The sequence below is a fragment of the Marmota flaviventris genome, chromosome 1 (assembly GCF_047511675.1).
Source record: "Marmota flaviventris isolate mMarFla1 chromosome 1, mMarFla1.hap1, whole genome shotgun sequence".
NCBI lineage: Eukaryota > Metazoa > Chordata > Mammalia > Rodentia > Sciuridae > Marmota > Marmota flaviventris.
Genome location: NC_092498.1, coordinates 204,230,019 through 204,254,752, shown reverse-complemented (window position 1 = coordinate 204,254,752; position 24,734 = coordinate 204,230,019). Strand labels below are relative to the sequence as shown.

The 24,734-nt window shown below is 41.1% G+C and overlaps 1 protein-coding gene across 1 annotated transcript; it reads right to left on the bottom strand.

Moving 5' to 3' along the window:
- Nucleotides 1–7,462: 7,462 nt before the first annotated feature.
- Nucleotides 7,463–7,935, bottom strand: LOC114090072 (large ribosomal subunit protein eL31-like). The gene has a single exon (XM_034636293.2). It carries the CDS (start codon nt 7,900–7,902, stop codon nt 7,525–7,527), a length of 378 nt encoding a protein of 125 aa, XP_034492184.2. The 5' UTR covers nt 7,903–7,935; the 3' UTR covers nt 7,463–7,524.
- Between the last annotated feature and the right edge of the window lie 16,799 nt (nt 7,936–24,734).

The window sequence follows — 24,734 nt, the reverse complement described above, 5'->3', positions numbered from 1 at the left end:
GTGCGCTCGCCTGCCATGCGTGCGGCCCGGGTTCGATTCTCAGCACCACATACAAACAAAGATGTTGTGTCCGCCGAAAACTAAAAAATAAATATTAAAAATTCTCTCTCTTTAAAAAAAAATAAATATATGAAAAATTGTTCAACTTCTCTAGTAATTAGAGAAATGCAAATCAAAACTACTCTAAGATTTCATCTCACTTCAATCAGAATGGCAATTATAAAGAACACAAGCAATAATAAGTGTTGGCGAGGATGTGGGGAAAAAGGTACACTTATACATTGCTGGTGGCACTGCAAATTGGTGCAACCACTATGGAAAGCAGTATGGAGATTCTTTAGAAAACTTGAAATGGAACCACCATTTGATCCAGCTATCCTACTCCTCAGTCTAGACCCAAAGGACTTAAAATCAGCAAATTATTGTATGCCACATCAATGTTCATAGCAGCTCAATTCACAATTCACAATAACTAAACTATAGAACCAACCTAGAAGCTCTTCCACAGATGAATGGATAAAGAAGCTGTGGTACATATACTCAATGGAATATTACTCAGCGTTTGTGGGTAAACGGATGAAGTTGGAGACAATCCTGCTAAGTGAAGTAAGCCAATCCCCAAAAAACCAAAGGCTGAATATTCTCTCTGATAAGTGGATGTTGATCCATAATGGGGTAAGGGGCATGGGGAGAATGGAACAACTTTGGGCAAAAGGGAGGGAGGGAGGGAAGGGGGCACCAGGCAACAAAGATGGTGAAATGAGATGAATATCATTACCCTAAGTACATGTATGACTGCACATGTGGTGCAACTCTACATTGTGTACAACCAGAGAAATGAAAACTGTGCTCCCTTTGTATACAATAATTGAAATGCATTTTGCTGTCATGTATAACCATTTAGAACAAATAAAAAAAAAGAATTGCATGTGATCACAAAAGTCCTATAGACAGTCTGGAAGTAGCTCTCTGCTGCTCCTGTCCACCATGTTCTTTGTTTATGTTTCTTTGAACATTGTAGGTGACAAACCCCAGGACCCTCGATGGCCAACCCATTTCCCCCTCCAATAGAACTAAAACATGACAAGGATGAGAATGAGGATGAGGATGAGGATGATGATGATCCTGAGTCCAACGATTAAGGGCATATGGGTTCTGGTACTTTTTTTTTTCTTCTTTTTGGTCTGGGGATTGAATACAGGGACATTTTACTATTGAGTTACATTCCCAGTCCTTTTTTTTTTAAATTTTTTAGTTGTAATTGGACACAATACCTTTATTTCACTTATTTATTTTTATGTGGTGCTGAGGATTGAACCCAGGGCCTCCTACTTGCTAGTAAGCGCTCTACCACTGAGCCACATCCCCAGCCCTATTCCCAGTCCTTTTATTTTTTTTTTTTATATTTTTTATTTTTTAGTTATTGGCGGACACAACATCTTTGTTTGTATGTGGTGCTGAGGATCGAACCCGGGCCACACGCATGCCAGGCGAGCGTGCTACCGCTTGAGTCACATCCCCAGTCCCATTCCCAGTCCTTTTAATTTTAAAGTTTGATACAAAGTCTCACTAATTTGTCAAGGATCTCACTAAATTGCTGAGGCTGGCCTTGAACTTGTGATCCTCCTGCTTTAGTCTCCATAATTGCTGGAATTACAGGTGTATGTCCCATGCCTGACTTGGGGTCTGATATCCTCATATTGTTGCCGAAAGTTCAGTCCTTGTCCCCATGCCAATCCAATAATGAGGACATGGTTTTGAGAAAAAAGGAAAACAAATATTTTATTTATTTATTTATTTTTGTGTTGCTGGGGATTGAACCCAGGGCCTGTGCATGTGAGACAAGCATTCCACCAACTGAGTTATACCCCCAGCCTTTTTTTAAGAATGGATTTTATTTTATTAATTTATTTATATACGGTGCTGAGAATAAAACCCAGTGCCTCACATATGTCAGGCAAGTGCTCTACCACTGAGCTATAACCCCAGCCCAGGACAAAGAAGGTTTATCGCTTTGCTAGCAAATGAGAAATACAGGGGACTCTTGTCCCAAATACTGTGATTCTGCCCATCAGGAGGAACAGGGGGTTTTTAAAGAGGTGATTCAGAGAAAATGTGATTATAGAGGAGAGATCAGGGAAAAGAAGATCAGGGAGGAGAAGGTTAGGGAAAAGAAGATCAGAGAAGATCAGGGAAAAGGTTAGGGGAAAAGAAGATCAGGGAGGAGAAGATCAGAAAGGAGGAGGTTTGGAAAAAGAAATAAACATGTAAGCCACAAGGGAACCCCTGTTACAATATCACCTGAAAGCATCACAGCTCATCAGTGAAGAAACCAGAAGGGGATCAAGTTACAGGTTAACTTTGGAAGATGTAACAACATACTTCTTTTTTCTGCAGTGCTGGAAATCAAACCTAAGGCCTTGTGAACATGAAGTAAGTGTTCTACTACTGAGCTACACCCCCAGCCCTTCTCTCATGATTGTTTGTTGCTTTTCTTTTCTTTTTCCAGTACTGAGAACCGACGTCAGGGCCTAGGCAAACACTCTAACCACTTACATATATCCATCCCTTTTAAATTATTTTTATTTTCAGGCATGGTCTCACTAAATTGCCCAGGCTGGCCTCGAACCTGCAATCCTCCTGTTTTAGCCTCCCAACTGGCGGGGATTTCAGTTGGTATGCCACCACGCCCAGCTCTCTCAAGTTTTTAAGCAAGGATGATGACAAGTATGCTCAGTTCAAGGATAGGCAGGTACAAAATCTGGCTGCTGCATGTTGTCTTTTGGGATCTTAGACAGGTTCTCTGGGGCAGGGGCTTTGATGCATAAACCAGCTAAACATGCCCTTAGGCACTGTTTCTATCTCCTAGGTGCCCTGGAGAGCCAAACCAGGCTGCACCTCCCTCTCTGTAGGCGGGATTCTGGACTTAGGTGCTGATTGTCTGGGATTCCCCATTGGTATCAGGGCTGATCTCTGGCTGGGTTCTGGGGTGATGTGTGCCTGGAAAAATGCCTGGTGGTGGCTTTCACCCAGCTGGCTTAGGTAGGGAGGGGAGTGGCCTGTCCTGATACAGGAGTCAGATGTGTGCTTCTAGCTGTGGCCTCCAACACCCTTAGTTCACCTCCTCCAAACCACTGGCCTCTTATGAAAGGAGCTCCCAGCCCAAGAAAGGGTGAAGATCAAAGGCCACATCCCTTCTCTATCTAGAGAACACACAGTTCACTCACTCCTTTTGCTCAAGAGACTGAAGCAGGGAACAAACCTTCAAGAAAGGTCATAGTCATAAAGATAACCCCTCTGCCTGAGGCACTGAAAGAAGAATTCAGAATGTCAATGCTGAAGCTTGAAGAAAAATTCAAGTTATGCTCAAGGCAAGGATGTTCATGTTCATGTATTATAATAATATTTCTTAGCTTTAAAAAGGTATGAAATTTTGATATGAAAACATGCTAAGTAAGTCAGGCACATTGGGATAAATATTTTATGATTCCACTCATATAAGATACCTAAAATAGGCAAATTCAGAAACAGAAAGTAGAACAGTGGGTAAACTTACCAGGTTGGTAAGAGATCCAAATGGGGAGTTATTTTTTAGTGGGTGTGGAATTTCAGTATGGGATGATTAAAAAAGTTCTGTAGATTGATGGAGGTGCTGGTTGTATAACAATGTGAATGTACTTGATGTTACTGAACCATACACTTAAAAATGATTAAAATAGGGTTTGGGGATATGGCTCAATAGTAGAGTGCTTGCCTAGCATACACAAAGCCCTGGGGTCAATACCAATGACACCAAAAATAAACAAATAAATATTAAAATACTGGGGCATGAGGGGTTGGGGATATAGCTCAGTTGGTAGAGTGCTTGGCTTGCATGCATAAGGCCCTGGGTTCAATCCCCAGAAACACACACATACAAACACAAATACTGGGGCATGAGCTGGGCGCGGGGGCACATGACTGTAATCCCAGAGGTTCAGGTGGCTGAGGCAGGAGGATTCAGAGTTCAAAGTCAGCCTCAGCAACAGCAAGTTGCTAGGCAACTCAGTGAGACCCTGTCTCTAATAAAATACAAAATAGGGTTGGAGATGTGGCTCTGTGATTGAGTGCCCCTGAGTTCAATCCCTGGTATCAATCAATACATAAATAGATGAATGAATAAATAAAAATAAAAGTAAAAATAGATTTTGGGCTGTGTATGCAGTTCAGTTGGTAAAGCAGTACCCTAGCATGCACAAGGCCCTGAGGTTTGATCCTTAGTACATGACAGTGATAATGATGATGATCATAATGTGTTGTGTATATGTCTTTGGGGGGGCAGTTACTAATAATGGAACTCAGGGGCACTTTGCCACTGAGCGACATCCCCAGTCCTTTTTATTGTTTTAACATGAGACAGGGTCTGGCTAAATTGCTTAGGTTGGCCTTGAATTTGTAATCCTCCTGTCTCAGCCTCCCAAGCCTTTGGGATTATAGGCATGTGTCACTGAGCCAGGCCTGCCCTTTTTATTTAGAGACAAGGTCTCTCACTAAATTGCCCAGGCTGTTCTTGAATTTCTGATTCTCTGGCCTGAGCCTCCTGAGTTGCTGAGATTAAAGGCTTGAATCACTGGGCCTGACTAGTTCTGTTTGCTTCGAATAATATATAAATGGAACAATTTAATCAGGCAGAGTTGCACACCACTCCAATTCCAGCAGCTAGGGAGGCAATAGGAGGATCACAAATTCAAAGCCAGCCTTCACAATTTAGTGAGGCCCTAAGCAATTTTAGTGAGACCATGTATCAAAATAAATAAAAAAGGGCTCGGAGTGTGGCTCAGTGGTTAAGTGCCCCTGAGTTCAATTCCTAGTACAAACAAAACAAAACAAAAATCAACTCATCATTTATGAATTCTTTTGTGTTCAGCTTCCTGCACATAGCTTAATATATTTGAGATTCAGCCATAAGATTGTGTGTGCCCACAGTATTTTCTTTTTTATTGCTATGTAGTGTTCTATTTATGAGCATATAGCAGTGCATTATCCATTCCTTTGTAGATTTTTCTTTTTCAGTGTTGGGAATTGAACTTGGGACCTTAAGCATGCTAGGTAAGGCAAAAACTCACTAAACTAAGTCTCCTCCCTTGCTTTTTTTTTTTTTTTTTGGGGGGGGGAGGGGGTATGAACTCAGAGGCCCTCAACCACTGAGCCACATCCCCAATCTCATTTTTTAAAAAAATTTTTTTTAGATGTTGATGAACCTTTGTTTTATTCATTTATTTATATGCGGTGCTGAGAAATGAACCCAGTGCCTCAAACATGCTAGGCAAATACTCTGCCACTAAGCCACAGCCTCAGCTCCCCGCAATCCTATTTTTGTATTTTATTTAGAGACAGGATTTCACTGAGTTGGTAAGTGCTTCGCCATTGCTGAGGCTGGCTTTGAACTCACAATTCTCCTGCCTCAGTCTCCTGAGCTACTGGGATAACAGGCATGCACTACAACACCCAGCCCTTGCCTGATTTTTCTTGTTTTTTGGTGGGTATTGAACCCAGGTCCTTATGCATACTAAGCACATGATCTACCCCACTAAGCTCTAGTCCTAGCCTGAATTTTTAGGTTAGTTAATTTTTGCCTGTTATAAATAATGAAACTCTGAATGCTCCTATATTAGTCTTTTTTTTTTGAATATATGCATCTATTTATCATAACCACATATACCCAGGAGAAGGTCATGGGGGAATGGGTATGATTAATATAATCTAGGGGCTGGGGATATAGCTCAGTTGATAGAGTGCTTGCCTTGCATGCACAAGGCTCTGGGTTCAACACACGCACACACACACACACACACACACACACAAAGGGAACCTCCTTATATGGCACACACCTGTAATCCCAATGGCTTGGGAGGCTGAGGCAGGAGGATCCAGAGTTCAAAGCCAGACTCAGCAATGGTGAAGCACTAAGAAACTCAGTGAGACCCTGTCTCTAAATAAAATACAAAATAGGGCTGGGGATGTGGCTTATGGCAGAGTGCCCTGAGTTCAATCCCTAGTACCAAAACAAAACAAAACAAATCATATGAGATTTTCTAGTATAGACTGTACATCTTTCCTGCTTTCTTCCAGTGGAAAGAACTCTCCTTCCTCCCTCCAGCTTCCATCACATAGTATTTTTCTCTTTGGGTATTTAGCTTCTTTGTTATATTATGGTCAAGTTATTCATATATTCATTTGCAAAATGAACATTTCTTGAGTGGTAACTACTATGCAAAGAACACTTTGTCCACTCCTTCTGTGGAGTATACAGATGTAAGACATTCATCTTGAGGAGCCTAGGGCCATTAATGGGGACTTAAAGGACATATATAATCATAGCACATGGAAGATGTTAAATGGCCAAACTAAGTTTAACATAAAGCAATAGTCAAGTTTAAAGATGGGAAAGATAATTTTCAATGGGGCAATCAGAAAAGGCCCTGTGGAGGAAAGCTTTTGTCTGTGCAGAAGGAGAAAGGTCAATTAAAAAATGCAAAGGTGTGAGCTGGGATGAGCTTTCTGGGACGGCACAGTGTGAATCAGGGCAGTATGAGTGTGTGACTCCTTAAATTCATGAGGCCCAGCTGGTATAGCTGGGTTACTGCCATAGCCCAGCATATGGCTGGTTGGCACACAGAAGGTACTCAGTTTTAAACAGTGAGTGGCTCAGTCTGGTTGGAGGGTAGAGAGCTTGGGGAGAGGCAGTATTGAGAAAGATGCTGTCATTTTTTAAAATAGATTTATGTATTTAAAATTTATTTTTGTTCTAATTAGTTATGCATGACAGTAGAATGCATTTGACACATCATATATACATGGGGTATAACTTCTTATTCTTCTGGTTGTACATGATGTAGAATCACACTGGTCATGTAGTCATTTATATATTTATGGTAATAATGTCCAATTCATTCTACTGTTTCTTATTCCTACACCCTCTCCCCTTCTTTCACTCCCCTCTGCCGAATCCAAAGTAACTCTATTTTTACCTAGCCCTTCATTGTGAATTAGCATCTACATATCAGAGAAAACATTTGGCCTTTGGTTTTATGGGACTGGCTTATTTCACTTAGCATGATATTCTCCAGCTCCATCCATTTACCAGCAAATGCCATAATTTAATTCTTCTTTAAGGCTGAGTAATATTGGATTGTGTATATATACCACATTTTCTTTATCATTCATCTATTGAAGGGCTTCTAGGTTGGTTCCATAGTTTAGCTATTGTTAGTTGAGCTGCTATAAACATTAATGTGGCTGTGTCAATGTAGTATATTGATTTTAAGTCGTTTGGGTATAAACCCAGGAGTAGGATAGCTGGGTCAAATGGTGGTTCAATTCCAAGTTTTCTGAGGAATCTCCACGCTGCTTTCCATAATGGTTGCACCAATTTACAGTCCCACCAGCAATGTCTTTCCCCCACATTCTTGCTATCATGTATTGCTGCTTGTATTTTTTTTTTTTTTTTTTTACAGTTTTATGACTTTATTTAACTATCAGCAGTTAGTTCTCATCCACATTGACTGTCTGTAGATTTTTGAACGTGGTAATGGGGACATAGGTTACCAAAGTATAGAGCTTGTTTGGTGAATCTTCATCCTCGTTATGTTTTCTGGATAATTGCACAGGAATACGATATGCGACATTCCTTATTCCTTTGGCCCAGACAGCTTTGTTGAGCCTGGTATCAATGCGCACATCTGGAGTTCCCATCTCTTTCATGGCAAATTTCCGGATCTCTTTAAGGGCCCAAGGAGCATGCTTCTTGAAGCCCACTCCATGGATGCGCTTGTGAATGTTGATGGTGTATTCCCGGGTCACGACCTTGTTGATGGCAGAATGGCCCTTCTTCTTCTCGCCACCCTTCTTTGCGGGAGCCATTCTGCCAGGCCCAAGTTGGAAAGGGCTTGTATTCTTTAAAAAAAAAAAAAAAATGTTTTTCTTAGTTGTCAATATACCTTTTACTTTTATATGGTGCTGAGAATTGAATCCAGTGCCTCATACATGCTAGGCAAGTGCCGCAGTCTGGCTGGGCACAATCAGAAGCCACTTGTCAAAAGAAACTAACTTTATTTTTAGAACAAAACACGCCAAACAAACAGCCTCTCAGGAAAAACCCCTCAGAGCCCAACTGCCACCATCGGCTTTTCACAAGCCTCTCTCTCCCCCCACAAGCTTCTCTCCACCTCCCACAATCCTCCTGCTCTTGAGGCCGATTGGCTGGGTCACGTGGGCGGAGCCAAAAAAGTCCCCCAATGAGCAGCTCCGTGGTCTGAAAGGGCAGGGAAACAGTCCAATGAGCATCACCGCAGAGGAGCCAATCAGCTAGATGTTGCTGGGGCCGAGGAGCCAATCAGCTAGATGTTGCTGGGGCCGCTGTGAGCCAATCATCAGCCGGCAGCTGGATTGCTGGCAGCTGGAAGTTTGCTGGGGCCCCTTCGGCTGTGGCTCTCAACATCTCCCCCTCTCTGTTTAAACAACAAGCATGTGGCTTAGGGACCGTGCCTGTTAGGCAGTCCAATTCAACATATGGTCCTTACCCGTCATCGGATGAACTGACCTCTAGGCGTCAGCCTCCTGTCTTAGGTTGGTACCACTGCAATTGGATCATACCCGTCACTGACTACCGGTCCAGCATACAGCCATACTTGTGGATAGGCCTTTGCACCAGTGGGGGGGTGAGGTTCTTTGCCTCACCTCTGTTGGCCCCCAAATTTTAGACCATCACTAGTAGAGGAGGATGCAAAATGCCATGACATTAAGCCAATTGAGGGCTCCTTTGAAAAATTGTACCACCGGTGACATCATCAGCAAAAATACCCCAACACTACCACAAGTCGCTGCACCAACAGATAGTTCACAATGCATACAGGTGAGCTCATAATGTGTCCAGGCAAGTTCTGCAAGCAGTTCAGTGATGGCTATTGTAGAAGCTGTAGATTGGTTTTATCTTTGACTTCACCAGCACTGGGATGAAGATAGGAATTCTAGCAATAATGGCTAAAGAAAAAATTATGTAACATTACAGAAGGCACTAAAAGAAAACAATTTTCTTAACAATTTACATTGTCTTCACCGGCACTGGGATGAAGATAGGAATTCTGGCAATAATGGCTAAAGAAAAAATTATGTAACATTACAGAAGGCACTAAAAGAAAACAATTTTCTTAACAATTTACATTATCTTTAAGAGAATTATTAAATATAATGAAAAGGAAAGGTGAAAGTAAACAAACAGATCTGTTAACCTTCTTTTTTGTTTACATATTAAAACAATCCTCAACAGTTGTTTACCCAATATAAATTAAACCATATAAATCACGTGAAAAAAAATATTTGGATCCATTTTATCATGAGCGCTCATCATATATGATATATGGACATACATACATTCAAACATATAACACAAAACACAAGTGTGCACACATAATATAATACATACAACACATAACATTATAGTAAAGGCCTTATAACTTTTTACAGGTGAAATCTCCATTGCAATGTTTAAAAACTCTATAGTCAAAAAATAGAACTGATCAGCAAAACATTAACCTAGGTCTGTATGAGCTCAAAAAACAAAATAGAACTTCATGATATGGCAAAGGGCAATAATAAAATAGATATTGAAAAAAGCATCCTGGTTCTGTTGCAGATGTAAGAATAGCCAAACTGGAGTTTTGGATATCAGTTGTTATGGATTTGAGCCAAATCATCTTCTTTTTGGTCTGTAGAAATCGCTTTAGTTAATCTTTCTGGAATCCAAATCGGCTGCTGTTCTCCCTGTGGAAACACATAAACAGACCCCCGACTCCAGACAATCACTGGGTCAGGACCTTGGTTAATCTTTCTGGAATCCAAATCGGCTGCTGTTCTCCCTGTGGAAACACACAAACAGACCCCCGACTCCAGACAATTACTGGGTCAGGACCTTTCCATTGTCCTGTTAGAATATCCTTCCAAAGTACCTTGGGCTTATGTACATTTTTTGGACACATATGCCTTTCCGCAGCACTAAGTCCTGATGAATCCAAATTTAAAAAGTTTAGAGTAAAAAGGGTTATTTTAAGTTTATCTTTGGGGAATATATACCCCTTCCCAATTCCTTCTTTTTGCTTTAATAAGTACATTTTAATAGTTTGATGAGCTCTTTCAACTATGCCTTGTCCCTGTGGATTGTATGGGATTCCTGTTATATGAGTAATGCCAAATGTTGAGCAAAATTGTTTAAAAGAGGTAGAAGTATAACCAGGGGCATTATCTGTTTTTAACTGTTTTGGAACACCCACAGTGGCAAAATTTTGTAAGCAATGAGCTATAACATCTTTAGTTTTTTCTCCGGCATGAAGGGAGCCCATCAAAAATCCAGAAGAAGTATCAACTGTAACATGCAAATATTTTAATTTTCCAAATTCTGGCAAGTGTGTGACGTCCATCTGCCAAATATGGTTAGGTATCAATCCTCTAGGATTGACTCCAAGATTAACTTGTGGTAAAAAGGTCACACAATTTTGACATTGTTTTATTATTTGTCTAGCTTGTTCCTTAGTTATTTTAAAACGCTTTTGTAAAGTATTAGCATTGACATGGAACTTTTTATGAAAATTTATAGCTTCTTCTAGTGTAGAGAAAATATGTATGTCATGTGTAGTTTTATCTGCTAAATCATTGCCCAAACTAAGGGCTCCAGGCAATCCTGTATGTGCCCTGATATGTCCTATAAAGAATGGATCTTTTCTGTCCCAGATTAGACTTTGTATAGTGGAAAGCAAAGAGAAAACAGTAGAAGAAGGGGAAATCCTACCAGCATCTTCAAGAGATACTATAGCATTAACTACATACTGACTATCAGAAAATAAATTAAATACAGAATCTTTAAACATCACAAAAGCTTGTAAAACTGCATTAAGCTCTACCTTTTGAGCTGATTGTTTGGGTACTAAAAATGTAAAAGTTTGATCAGGGGTAACTACTGCTGCTGTACCATTATTTGACCCATCAGTGAATATATTTGGAGCATTCATGATAGGTGTTTTTCTTGTCATTTTTGGAAAAATTACAGGATGCAATGACCAAAAAGACAATAAAGGATTAGATGGTAAGTGGTTATCAAATGAAACATTAGATTTGCACATGATTATTGCCCAAGTATTTAACTCATTAGCTAACTCATCAATTTGATTCATAGTATATGGAGTAATAATTTTATTGGGAGAAATTCCAAACACTCCCTTTGCTGCTTTTATTCCTTTGAGTATTAATTGTCCTACAGCCTCAGGATACCTAGTAAGAATAGTGTTAGGAGAATAAGATAAATGTATCCATAATAATGGACCTTCTTGCCAAAATACTCCTGTAGGAATATTTTTTGTTGGTAGTATAATAAATAATAAAGGCAAACTTATATCAATTCTATCCAAATGCATATTTTCCATATATGTTTCAATGATTTTTAATGCCTTTCTTGCTTCAGGCGTTAACATTCGGGGTGAGTTTGGATCTGATGGACCTTTTAGGATATCAAATAAAGGTCCCAACTCTCCTGTTGGTATACCTAAATAAGGCCTTATCCAATTTATGTCTCCTAATAACTTTTGAAAGTCATTAAGTGATTTGAGTTGATCTACTCGTATTTGAATTTTTGGTGGACGGACCATGGTTGAGGATAATAGAACTCCTAAATAATTAATTGGAAAATTTAATTGTACTTTATCTATTGCTATCTCTAGATTATAATTTTTTAATAAGTTTGTAAGTGTGGCATAACATTCTAGCAATGTGTTTTTATCTTTGTGTGCTAATAATACATCATCCATATAGTGAAATATTTGTAGTTCAGAATTTTGATTTCTAAGTGGCTGGATTGCTTTGTTAACATAAATTTGACACATAGTTGGGCTGTTAGCCATCCCTTGAGGGAGTACTTTCCATTCATATCTCTGATCAGGACCTTCATGATTCAGTGCAGGGATAGTAAATGCAAAACGTGGACTATCCTCAGGATGAATTGGAATTGAAAAAAAACAATCTTTAATATCTATAACTAAAACATACCAGGTTTTTGGCAAAGCAGACAACTGAGGAATCCCTGATTGAGCAGGTCCCATAATAACCATCTCATTATTAATGGCTCTTAAATCTTGCAATAATCTCCATTTACCAGATTTCTTTTTGATGACAAAAATGGGAGTATTATGGGGAGATACAGAAGGTTGTATATGTCCTTCTGCTAATTGTTGTTTGACCAGGTCATGGGCTGCTTGTATCTTTTCTTTAGTCAGGGGCCACTGAGGAACCCATACTGGTCTTTCTGATTTCCAAGTAATTTTTATTGTCTCAGTGGCCCTTTCTGAAAATCCAACCCATGTCTGTCTGTTCCTTGATCTATTTGTATTGGTGCTGCTATACCTTGTTCTTGTTTTTCTAATCTTTTTCCTTTCCTAAAACCTTGTCTAGTCATAATAGTGGGTGCATTTTGGTTGATGTTATTTGTTAATGTCAAACCTAATTGATCTAGGACATCTCGTCCCCATAAATTTACGGGAAGATGATCCAATACATATGGCTGTATAGTTCCTTCACATCCTTCAGGATCCTTCCAATCTAATACCATTGCACTTCTATGGGGATTAGTCGCCACTCCTAGGCCTCGAAGCGTTTGAGTGGCTTGTTGTAATGGCCAATGTTTTGGCCATTCTTGACGAGAGATGATGCTAAGGTCTGCACCTGTATCCAGTAGCCCATTAAATTCATGTCCTTGAATATTTAGTTTTAGCATGGGGCGAGAATCTAAATTTAAAGAAAGCATAGCCCAATCTACACCTGTGGAACCTAATCCCTTGGAACCTCTTTCTACAGTATGACTGGAAAATTTATCATGTAGGCTGGGTATTATTAGTAACTGTGCTATTCTATCTCCTGGTGAAATTACTGATATACCCTTTGGAGAACTGGCTATAATTTTTATTTCACCTTCATAATCGGGATCAATTACCCCAGGACTTATCATAAGTCCTTTTAGAGTAGAAGAGCTGCGTCCCAATAATAAGCCTACTGTTCCTTTGGGAAGAGGTCCTTTCATCCCTGTGGGAATGATTTGAACTCCCATCTCTGGAGTTAGTACTGCTCTGGCGGAGGCGCAGATGTCCAACCCTGCGCTCCCTCTGGTTTGTCTGATGAGGGATCTGATGGACAATGTGTCCTGGGCACTACCCTGATGGGGTTGCTGGGTTCCTCCAGTGCTCCGTATATTTGTGGTTTTGGGCCCCGGAGCATTGGGCCCCCTTGTCCATTTTTTGGCAATGGAGCCTGATGCCTTTCTCCACGATATCGTGGATAAACACCTGGTCCTTGTTCATTTTTTGATAATGGAGTACCCTCTATGGTGGTTTGAGAACGGCATTCATTAGCCCAATGTCTCCCTCTACGGCATCGTGGGCAAATACCTGGTATTCTACTCCTTGGATACCTAGTTTTGTTAAACCCTCCTCCAATGGGGCAATTCCTTTTAAAATGTCCTGTTTGTTCACAATTGTAGCATGTTCTTGGCCTGGCATCTAAAGCCTGTTTTACTGCAGCTGCCACAATTTGCCCTTGTTCATTAATGTCTCTGGCATCTAAAGCCTGTTTTACTGCAGCTGCCACGACTTGCTCTTGTTCATTAATGTCTCTACATAATTTAATATATGTGTTTAAATCTTCATGTTTCCATGGTCTAATGATATCTCTGCACCAACGATTCGCTTGCTCATAAGCCAGGTGTTTTAGTAATGGCATTGCTTGTTCTGTATTCCCAAAAACTCTGGTAGCTGTTTGAATAAGCCTATCTACAAATTCAGCATAAGGTTCATTAGCTCCTTGTATTACCTTAGATAATTGACCTTGTAAACCTCCATGTCCTTGTAAAGTCTTCCATGCCTTAATTGCATCTGCAGCAATTTGTGCGTATACGCCAGGATCATATGCAATTTGTTGCTGCTGATCCTCATAAGGTCCCTTTCCTAACAACATATCTAGATTTCTCTGAGGATAACCAGCTGCTGCATTTCGCCTAGCCGTCTCCTTGCAAAATTCCTCATTGGCAACCTTCCATAACAGGTATTGTCCTCCATTTAGCACAGCTTTACACATATTAGCCCAATCTGCTGGCGTCATGTTCAAGTTGTTAATGGATTCGACCAAGCTTACAGTGAAGGGTGCTTGAGGACCATAGGTTGTTACAGCCTCTTTTAGCTGCTTCACTGTTTTGAAATTTAAAACTTGGTAAAATCGCTGCCCTCCTGCCTCAAATACAGGGCATGTTAATATTTGAGATCTTGTCTCAGGATCCCAACTATCAACTGCGGGGGTTGGGGACCTCCCAGCATATGGAGGTGGCCTTGTTAGTTGGACACTTACGTCCTCTGGTGATAGAAAGGTGTTAGTAGCAGTCTCCTGTAGAGGTGGTGCTGTTGGTTGGACACTTACACCCTCTGGTGATAGAAAGGTGTTAGTAGCAATCTCCTGTTGTAACTTTCCCCCTGATGGCTTTTTCTGTTTTACACTTTCTTTCTCTGTCTGACTAACTTGAGAGGCCTTCTCTTTTACTTGAATCTTTTCCTCTGTCTGACTAACTTGAGAGACCTTCTTTTTTACTTGAATCTTTTCCTCTGTCTGACTAACTTGAGAGACCTTCTCTTTTACTTGAATCATTATGTCTTCTCCTTCCTCTACCATTGTCTGAACTGAAGGCTTTGGACTAAGCAAACAAGATACGAACGTCCACAATGGCAATGTGCCAACTGGCAGAGTCCCTGGGCTTTTCTTTTCTATTCTTTTTAAATCTTCACCATGATGGTTCCATTGTGATATATTTAACAACTCCTCCTTAAAAAGCCATGGGCTACATTTTTGTATTGTATCAACGTATGCCCTGACTGCTACTGATTTTACTGGGATGCCTCCTTCCTCTAACAATTTACTTAACACTCTTTCAGTTTGTTTTTTACTAATTTCTGATCCCGTATTTCTACTATAATACAACCCAACAAGATGACGCCAAACAAAACCGAGACAGAATGAAATAAAAAGGGAACAACAAAAAGTCATTATAGCCTTTCTATCCTCCTGACATGTGCATCCATCCTTTCTCCCTATCTGTTCCTCAGACGTAAATAGTTTTTCCTCAGATGTGAGCGGTTTTTCTTCCGTCTCACTCATCTCCAGGGACAGGCAACTTAAAACAAAAGTGAAACAAAATAACAAAAGAAGAATCTTAAAATGGCTACCCATCCTCTCGCCCTGCCCTCAGGGGCGAGCAGTTCACTTACCCTCAGTCGCTCCCCGTGCGAGCCACCAGATGCCGCAGTCTGGCTGGGCACAATCAGAAGCCACTTGTCAAAAGAAACTAACTTTATTTTTAGAACAAAACACGCCAAACAAACAGCCTCTCAGGAAAAACCCCTCAGAGCCCAACTGCCACCATCGGCTTTTCACAAGCCTCTCTCTCCCCCCACAAGCTTCTCTCCACCTCCCACAATCCTCCTGCTCTTGAGGCCGATTGGCTGGGTCACGTGGGCGGAGCCAAAAAAGTCCCCCAATGAGCAGCTCCGTGGTCTGAAAGGGCAGGGAAACAGTCCAATGAGCATCACCGCAGAGGAGCCAATCAGCTAGATGTTGCTGGGGCCGAGGAGCCAATCAGCTAGATGTTGCTGGGGCCGCTGTGAGCCAATCATCAGCCGGCAGCTGGATTGCTGGCAGCTGGAAGTTTGCTGGGGCCCCTTCGGCTGTGGCTCTCAACAGGCAAGTGCTCTACCACTGAGCTATAATCCTAGCCCATTGCTTGTATTCTTGATAATTGCCATTCTGACTGGAGTGAGATGAAATCTTAAGTAATTTTGATTTGCATTTCTCTGTACTAGAGATGTTGAACATTTCTTCATATATTTGTTGATCAATTATATTTCTTCTTCTGTGAAATGTCTGTTCAGTTCCTTGGCCCATTTATTGATTGTGTTGTTTTCTTGGTGTTATTTGATTTTGTTATTTGGTTTTTTGAGTTCTTTATATGTCCTGGAGATTAATGCTCTGAGGTTCATATGGTAAAGATTTTCTTCCATTTGCAGGCTCTCTCTTCACATTGTTTCCTTTGCTGAGAAGCTTTTTAGTTTGAATCCAACCTATTTATTTTTAATTTTTTTTTAGTTGTAGATGGACACAATACCTTTATTTATTTATTTTTATGTAGTGCGGGGGATTGAACCCAGTGCCTCACACATGCTAGGAAAGTGCTCTGCCACTGAGCCACAACCCCATCCCCAACCTATTTATTCTTTTTTTTTTTTTAAAGAGAGAGAGAATTTTAATATTTATTTTTTAGTTTTTCAGCGGACACAACATCTTTGTTTGTATGTGGTGCTGAGCATCGAACCCGGGCCACACGCATGCCAGGCGAGCGCGCTACCGCTTGAGCCACATCCCCAGCCCCCTATTTATTCTTTTAAAAAAATATTTTTAGTTTTAGGCGGACACAGTAACTTTATCTTTTTTTTTTTTTTAAATGTGGTGCTGAGGATTGAACCCAGTGCCTCATGCATGCTATGAGCACCCTACCACTAAGCCACAACCTCAACCCTTTATTTATTTAAATATTTAATTTTTAGTTATATTTGGATACAATACCTTTATTTTACTTATATATTTTTATGTGGTGCTGAGGATCGAACCCAGGGCCTAGCATGTGCTAGGTGAGCACTCTACTGCTGAGCTACAACCCCAGCCCCCCTATTTATTGATTCTTGATTTTACTGCTTATGCTTTAGGAGTCTTGTTAGAGAAGTCAGATCTTAAGCCAACCTGGTGAAGATATGGGCCTATTTTTTTTTCTATTAGGCACACGGTCTCTGTTCTAGTGCCTAAGTCTTTGATACTTTGAGTTGGGGTTTCGTGCATGGTGAGAAATAGAGGTTTAATTTTTATTTTGAAATTCAATTTGAAAATTTCCAATTTTCCCAGCAACATTTATTGAATAGGGTATCTTTTCTCTAGTGAATGTTTTTGGCACCTCTGTCTAGTGTGAGACTACGGTATTTATGTGTGTTTGTCTCTGCATCTTCTATTCTGTACCATTGGTCTAGTGTCTGTTTTGGTGCCAATAACACACTGTTTTTGTTACCATGGCTCTATAGTCTAGTTTAAGAACTGGTATTGTGATGCCTTCTAATTCACTCTTCTTGCTAAGGATTGCTTTGTCTATTCTGTGTGTCTCATTATTCCCATTGAATTTCACGATTGCTTTTTCTATTTCTATGAAGAACATCACTGGGATTTTAATAGGAATTGCATTCAATCTGTAAAATGTTTTTGGTAGTATGGCTATTTTGACAATATTAATCCTGCCTGTCCAGGAGTATGGAAGTTCTTTCCATCTTCTAAAGTCTTCTTCAATTTCTTTATTTAGTGTTCTGTAGTCTTCATTATAGACATCTTTCACCTCTTTTGTTTGATTCCCAAGTATTTTATTTTTATTTTTTGAGAATATTGTGAATGGGGCAGTTTTCCTAATTTCTCTTTCAGTAAATTCATCATTGATGTATAGAACATGTTTGATTTACAGGTGTTTATTTTATATCATGCCACTTTACTAAATTAATTTATTAGTTCTAGAACTTTTCTGGTGGAATTTTTTGGATCTTCTAAATATAGAATTATGTCACTGGCAAATAGTGATAGTTTGAGTTCTTCTTTTCTGATTTGTATCCCTTTGATATCTTCCTCCTAATTGCTCTGGCTAGAGTTTCAAGGATGATGTTTGTATAAAAGTGGGGAAAGAGGGCATTCTTGTATTATTCCAGTTTTTAGATGGAATACTTTCAATTTTTCTCCATTTAAAATGATGCTGGCCTTGGGTTTACCATAGATAGCTTTTACAATGTTGAGATATATTCCCACAATCCCTAGTTTTTCCAGTGTTTTGAACATGAAGGGGTGCTGTATTTTGTCAAATGCTTTTTCTGCATCTATTGAGATGAATTGTTTATTGGTTTTCATATGTTGAACCAACCTTGCATCCCTAGGATGAACCCCATTTGATTGTGGTATACTATCTTTTTAATATGTTTTTGTATATGATTTGCCAGAATTTTATTGAGAATTTTTGCATCTATGTTATGATAATGTCTTAATTACTCATTGTTGCACAGATTACTTCAAAACTCAGTGACTTAATACAATTCTATCATCTCTTATAGTGTCTGCATATCAGGAATTTGGGAATGATGTGGGTGGGTGGATCTGGCTTAGAGACTCAAGGTTGCACTCACGTGTGGGCTGGGGCAGCATCATCTGAAGGTTTGACTAAGACTGTGGGATCACTTTCCAAGATGGATCACTCACATGGTTGGCAGGGTGGTGCTGGCTCTGACGGGAGACCTTACCTTCTTCCCAGGGGTACTCCTCCACAGAGCTGCTAACATGTCCTTAAGACATGGTGACTGACTTAGAGTTGGCCATCTGAGAGAAAGGAGCCAGAAGGAAGCTAGAAATCTTTTTTATGGCCACACCTCTAAAGTCATAGAGCACTGCATCTGGCCATTCTATGCATTAGAAGCCTGGCCTATATTCAAGTGAAGGGGAATTAAGCTTCACCTTTAAAAGGGAAGAAAAATAATTTTAAAATATATTTTAAATCCTACAGATGAGGTCAGGAAAGTTTACTCATAATCATGGGCTCTCAGAGCACAGTGATTCCAAGAAATTCAGTCTCTAGTGTGCAGCAGTCTGGCTGGGCACAAATAACTGAGCGGCCATGAGGCACTTGTAGGTTCAAACAGGAACTACTTTATTGCCTGAACTCCACCAGCACTCCACTGGCACTCCCTGGGAACTCTCCCAGCCCTCCACCAGGCTCCGTGGCAACTCAACAGGGAACTCAAAAGTAGTGGGCGCCCTAGGCAGCAGGAGCTGCCCTATTGCAGGACAGCAGGGGTCTATATACAAATGAATACACAGCCTGTTTCAATCCAGCATCATCCAGTCACAGCAATTATACACACCTTAACTTAATTATCATCATCTTAATGGCTAGCTGGTGTCACCTCTCAACCACTCCTTCTTGCAAAACGCCAGGCACCATCCCTACCTGGTCGTGGCTCCCAACACTAGTGGAAAGCCATCTGTGTTGACCACAGAGGCAGTATAAATGAGCAACGAAGATAGGACCCAGAGGTGGCTTGAACCATGTCAGTGGATGCTTACTGTATTTCCCCGACCCTCATACAAGTCAGTGGATGCTTATTATACTTCCCTGACCCTCCTGGGAATGGCATATGTGTTGTAATTCCCCAAACCATTTACCAGGCCCCCAAGTATGGTGCTAGGTATACAGAAGGTGTGCAGACACCTTTCTGGCTACTCAGTGAATATCAGAACTGAGGTCTTGGGGGACCCTCACCCACTATAACAACACATCTGGTAGGACCCTGGATGCTGCTCAGGATTGGCATACCGTGCTTCAGGTGGGTATGAGCTTCCCCCAAGGAAGCACCTGTGTGTTTCCCTTCATCAGAGCCACTGGGAGTATCTCTCTCTTTCTGCTCCCCTTCTCTATGTGCTTCCTCTGCAAGCGCCTCACTATTTCTGGGCTTCTTGTTTTTGAGAGAGCTTGGAAGGCTCTCTTCTGCCTTATTCCCTCTCCTCCAACAATTTGCTCCCAAGTGAAGTTTCAGAATTTGCTCACTGAATGAACAATTCTGAGGAACTTCTACTCACCCTCAGGAAACAGCAAAAAACACCTCCAGGCCTTTGCCCAGAATGCCAGGTTTGCATAGTCTTCACATCCTACTAGACTTCTGGTCAGAGTTCCACTAGCACGAGGGTTTTTCAGTCTGTTCTGTCAGCTGGCTATAGTCCTCAGGCCTATGTGAGGCCTAGTTATGAGGATTATATTACTTATTTACAAAAATCAGGACTGGAAGAACACTGAATTAACTGTCCCTCTTGATACTTTCATTGTGAATTTCTTGGATCTGGCTGTGTGACCTTGGGCATGTTATATAGCCTCTCTGAGCTTTCCGTTCCTTATCTGTCAAAAGGGGAATAAATACAGGCTCATTGTGAGAATGAAAAGTGACAAGTGTATGTGTGTAACTGTTGTGTTCTTCCTGGAACTCAGGAAGGGCCTTGCTGTGCTGCCCTTGTCCTCCTTTCAGGGCTAATGTGCTGATTAGAAGCAAAGTGTTATGGCTCCTGGATAAGGAAGGGCTGTTACTGAGATCTTTTAGGGTAAGTCATTACAGGATGCCTCTGAACTTTGGGAAATGGAGAAAGGTGTGCAAGAGAGGAGCTGAGTACTATGAAGTGGCAGGTCACATTCTTGTTCCTCACAACAACCCAGGGAGATGGAGGTATTACTTTTTTCACACACTTAGCTCCTGGAGCTCAGAGACCCTGGTCTGCTCTCTCAGCTGGAGCTGGAGCTGGATGCTGCAGTGATGCCCCTGATGGGGGAGAAAAGAGGTAAAAGAGGTGGCTAGATAGGACAGAGTGGGAGCTCCATGATCAGAAGAACTTTAAGTCAAGAGGAAAATGAACATTTGAGAGAGTGCACCTAGGAGGCTAGTTGCAAGAAGACAGGATGAAAGACGTCTTGAGGTCAGGCATGGTGGTGCACACCTGTAATCTCTGTGGCTTGAGAGGCTGAGGCAGCATGATCATGAGTTCAAAGTCAGCCTCAGCAACTTAGTGAGACTCTACTCAAAGTAAGTAAGTAAGTAAATAAATAAATAAATAAAAAATAAAAAGCGTTGGTCATGTGGCTCAGCACGCGCGCGCGCGCACACACACACACACACACACAAAGGATGTCTTGAAACTGGAAGCTTAGAGAACAATCAGGCCAACACAACCATGTACAGATGAGGAACGTGGGGTCCAGATAGAGAAGCAGGGCAAAAGCAGGTCTGGAAATCAGTTTTCCCTGAGTGCTTATTTTGGAGCTGCATTTCTGGGTGGTGGCTGAGTGCCAGAGGGGTGGTCTATGGACAGCCCAGAGTTGAAAAACGAACAGGATGTCTTTGGGGATATCAGAGTCCCTAGAGAACTGGGGATAAGAACAAACTGAATTATTTTGGTAATTTGCCTCTGGAAAGCTCACATTGTGACACATTTTCCTGTCACAAAAATTACTCTAATTTTCAGCTTGCTACTAAAAACAACAGTCAGGTGTGGCAGTGGCTAACTGTAGTCTTAGCTATTTGCAGATCAGACCGTTTGAGCCCAGGAATTTTGAGGACAGTCTAATAAACAGCTATGATGGTGCACACCTGTAATCCCAGTGACGGCAGAGGCTGAGGCAGGAGAATTGCAAGTTTGAGGCCAGCCTCAGCAACTTAGAGAGTCCTGAAGCATCTTAGTGAGGCTCTGTCTCAAAATAAAAAAATAAAAAGGGTTAGGAGTGTGGCTCAGGTGAAGTACTCTTGGGTTCAATTCCCAGTATAAATAAACAAGGGGGGGCCTGGGGTTATGGCTCAGTGGTAGAGTGCTTTCCTAGCCTGTGTGAGGCCCTGGGTTTGATTTTCAGCACTACATATAAATAAATAAAGATCCACTGACAACAAAAAAATATTAAAAAAAAAAAGAGAAGGAGGAAGGAAATTTTGACCTTCAGTCTTGCCATCCCTGCATGGCTGGTTCTCTTCCTGGCTACTTTTCTAGTCTAGCTTTCAGATGAATCTTTCCAAAAGCAAGCCATCACCCTACTCACGCTCTCAGAGTCTCCCAGGTTGACTGAATCACATCCAGATACTGATTTGTTTTCAAGGTCTTCCTAGTCTGCGCAGTTTGGCTTGTCAGCCTCTTATTCTGCCTCTGTTCCTCCAAAGTCTCTTTGCTCATTAGCAGCTTCTCATATAGGACTGGCATTTTCATGTTGCCCTGTTTTATTCTAATGGAAAACCCTTTTCCTACTTTCCCTCTTCCTCTGCCTTCAAAAGCTTATCTTTCAGGCCCAGTTCCTAGGAATCCTCCCCTCTGTGACTCTCTCCTTGAACCCCCACTGCCATCCATCCCAGCAGAAATAATCACTTTCTCTTCCCTGCTCCCACAGCAAGTCTGTTATTTCTCTACCATACTAGTGACTGAAGTCTGAAATGAACTATACATTGTTGTGTAGGAATGTCTTTCCTTCTCCATGTCTTATTAGGAAACATTTAAAATATACGCAAAAATGAAAGAATTTTACAGTTTAACACCCATAACTCTAACACTTTATTTGTACTTTTAACACTTTATCCTACTTGTTTAAGAACTTTTTTGTACTCATGTCAATTTATTACTATACTTTGAAAAAAAATTTGTTCTCATTAGTTATATCCTACTAGTTTTACCACATCTCTAACCATCATTCCATGCCTCTATCCATCTATAATTAGATGGATAAACACCCACACATATAAACACATTTATTTTTTGTGGTAGTGAGGGTTGAATCCAGGGGACTTCTACCACTAAACTACATTCCTAGTTCTCCTTTTTATTCTTGACACAGGGTCTTGCTGAGTTGCCCAGGTTGGCCTTGAATTTCCAGTCCTCTGCTTCAGCTTCCCGTGTTACTGGGATTGCATACCTGCACCATCATAGCCAGCACACTGAACTATTTAGGAGTAAAAGTCTAATGTATGTGAATGAAACTCCAACGGCTCAAAATTTTTGTATATGGAATATGCATAATTAAGGAAATGGGCAAAATGATAAAAATAGGTGAACACATAAAGGATACATGCAAGTTCTACATACTATTTTTATTCTTACAACTTTTCAGTAAGTTTGAAATTATTTCCAAATAGAAAGTTTAAAAAATGCTCCCCTGCAAAGTTCCCTGCATCTTAATTGAGTCAGTGTGGACTGTGCCCGCAGGAATTCCATGAGTATGTGCAGCTCTTTCTTAAATATAAGTTAGCTTGCCCAACTTGCCAAATATTTGCTTCTAAGCTAAGTGAAAGTGCCAGGAACTAAGGCAAGCATCTTTTAATTTTCATCTCTTCTCAGAAAATTTTCCCTAGAGCTAGATCTCACGAGGCTTAATTGAATTGGCAAGAGTTGCTTTTCAGCTTTTAAGTACACTGTGATGAGCTCTGAACAAAATATCTGAGATCTGGGACCTGCCTTCCTTTCTTCTGGATCTGCTGCATGACATAGGCCTTCTTAAAGGTAAAGGAGCAACTGGAGTAGAGGTCATAAACTGGCAAATCAAGAGCTGCCAGTCCACATATGCATTTGGCCTGCACAGTATTATTATTTTTTAACAATGCTCGATTAGCTCCATTAGCTCTTGACACTCAACACACAGGACAGTTCATGTAAAAATGTGGCTGTCTTCTCTGACCACATTGTGTACATTTTCCTAGCAACTGACTAGAGATGGGCATGTACCCTTCTGCTCCAGAGTCTTGACCCCATCCTTTAATATGACCAATGGACTTTGCTCACTTACAAATTCTGCTTGGTCTTTGGACTGGAAGATCTCCAAGGGTCTTCCAGTTCATGCCATTTCTGACCATGTTTCATCTCTTTAGTGACCTCAGATGCTGAACAAGTGATTGGATGGAGCTAAGTGAAGTGCAGAAGCAATAACAGCCTATATGAGAGCTGTCTTTTAAGTACACTGACCTAGGTAGGGTTGCATTCTGGCTTAAAATGCTGAAAGCCCATGGTGATATGAAGGGGGTGTGACAAATAAGAGTCAAAATTGGTAAGAAACTATAAGAATTTATTGGAAATGGGGCATTCAGAATGGATGATAGAACTAGAGGAAAGCCAGGGGGCTGCTGAGCATGCCAAGTGCCTGGAACTGAGGGCATCACTGTGAGTAATCTTGGAGTCACACCTGACAGAAGTTATGGTTTATGGTTAGGAAGTAAATCCTAGAATAAAAAAGGAAAGAAAAAACAACAACAAAAAAATCAAGGTGTGGTGGAAAGAGCACTGAGCAAGGATCAAAGGATGTGGCCTCTAGTTCCGGATCTATCACTTAATAATTGTGTGATCTTGGGCACATCATTCCAAAATTCCTGAAGCCATTTCCTCAGTTTAATCTGGGGCACATCACTCCACATTCCTCAACCCATTTCCTCAACTTCAAAAGTGGATAATGCTAGCCCCGCCTATCTCAGATTTAGGGAAAAGCTAACTTGGCCTTCCAGAGAGTAAAGCACTTAGCAACTGGGGAAGTAGTATCACAAGATAAGATGAAATTCAGGAATAGTTTCAGAATACCAGGGCTTGAACGGCCCTTTGAGGACCCGCAATCCTCTCATTTTGGGGTCCCAAAGAGAGAAATGACATAGGAAGGTTAGGGGCAGAGGTGAGCACAAAGATTCATTATTTAAAAAGCAGACCCCCCTCCCCCACCCCCTCTGCTGCTTCTAGGAGTAGATAAGTGAACCTAAGTCCAAGGTCAGCCTGGGCAATTTAAGAGACCTCGTTTCAAAAGAAAAAAAAAATCGGGCGGGGAGGGTAGGGTGTGGTTCAATGGTAGAACGCTTGCTTAGCATGCGCAAGACCCTGGGTTCAATCCTCAATACTGAAAAAAAATATTAACTTTGTTATTCTTTTTCTGTACTGTCTCAGAAATGCTGTGTGTTCTATCTACACTTACCGCACATCTCAGTTTGGACCAGCCACGTTTCAAGGGCGGCTCGTGGCAGCGACCCCTGGTGCGGCCCCAGCCGCCTGGTCCCCTG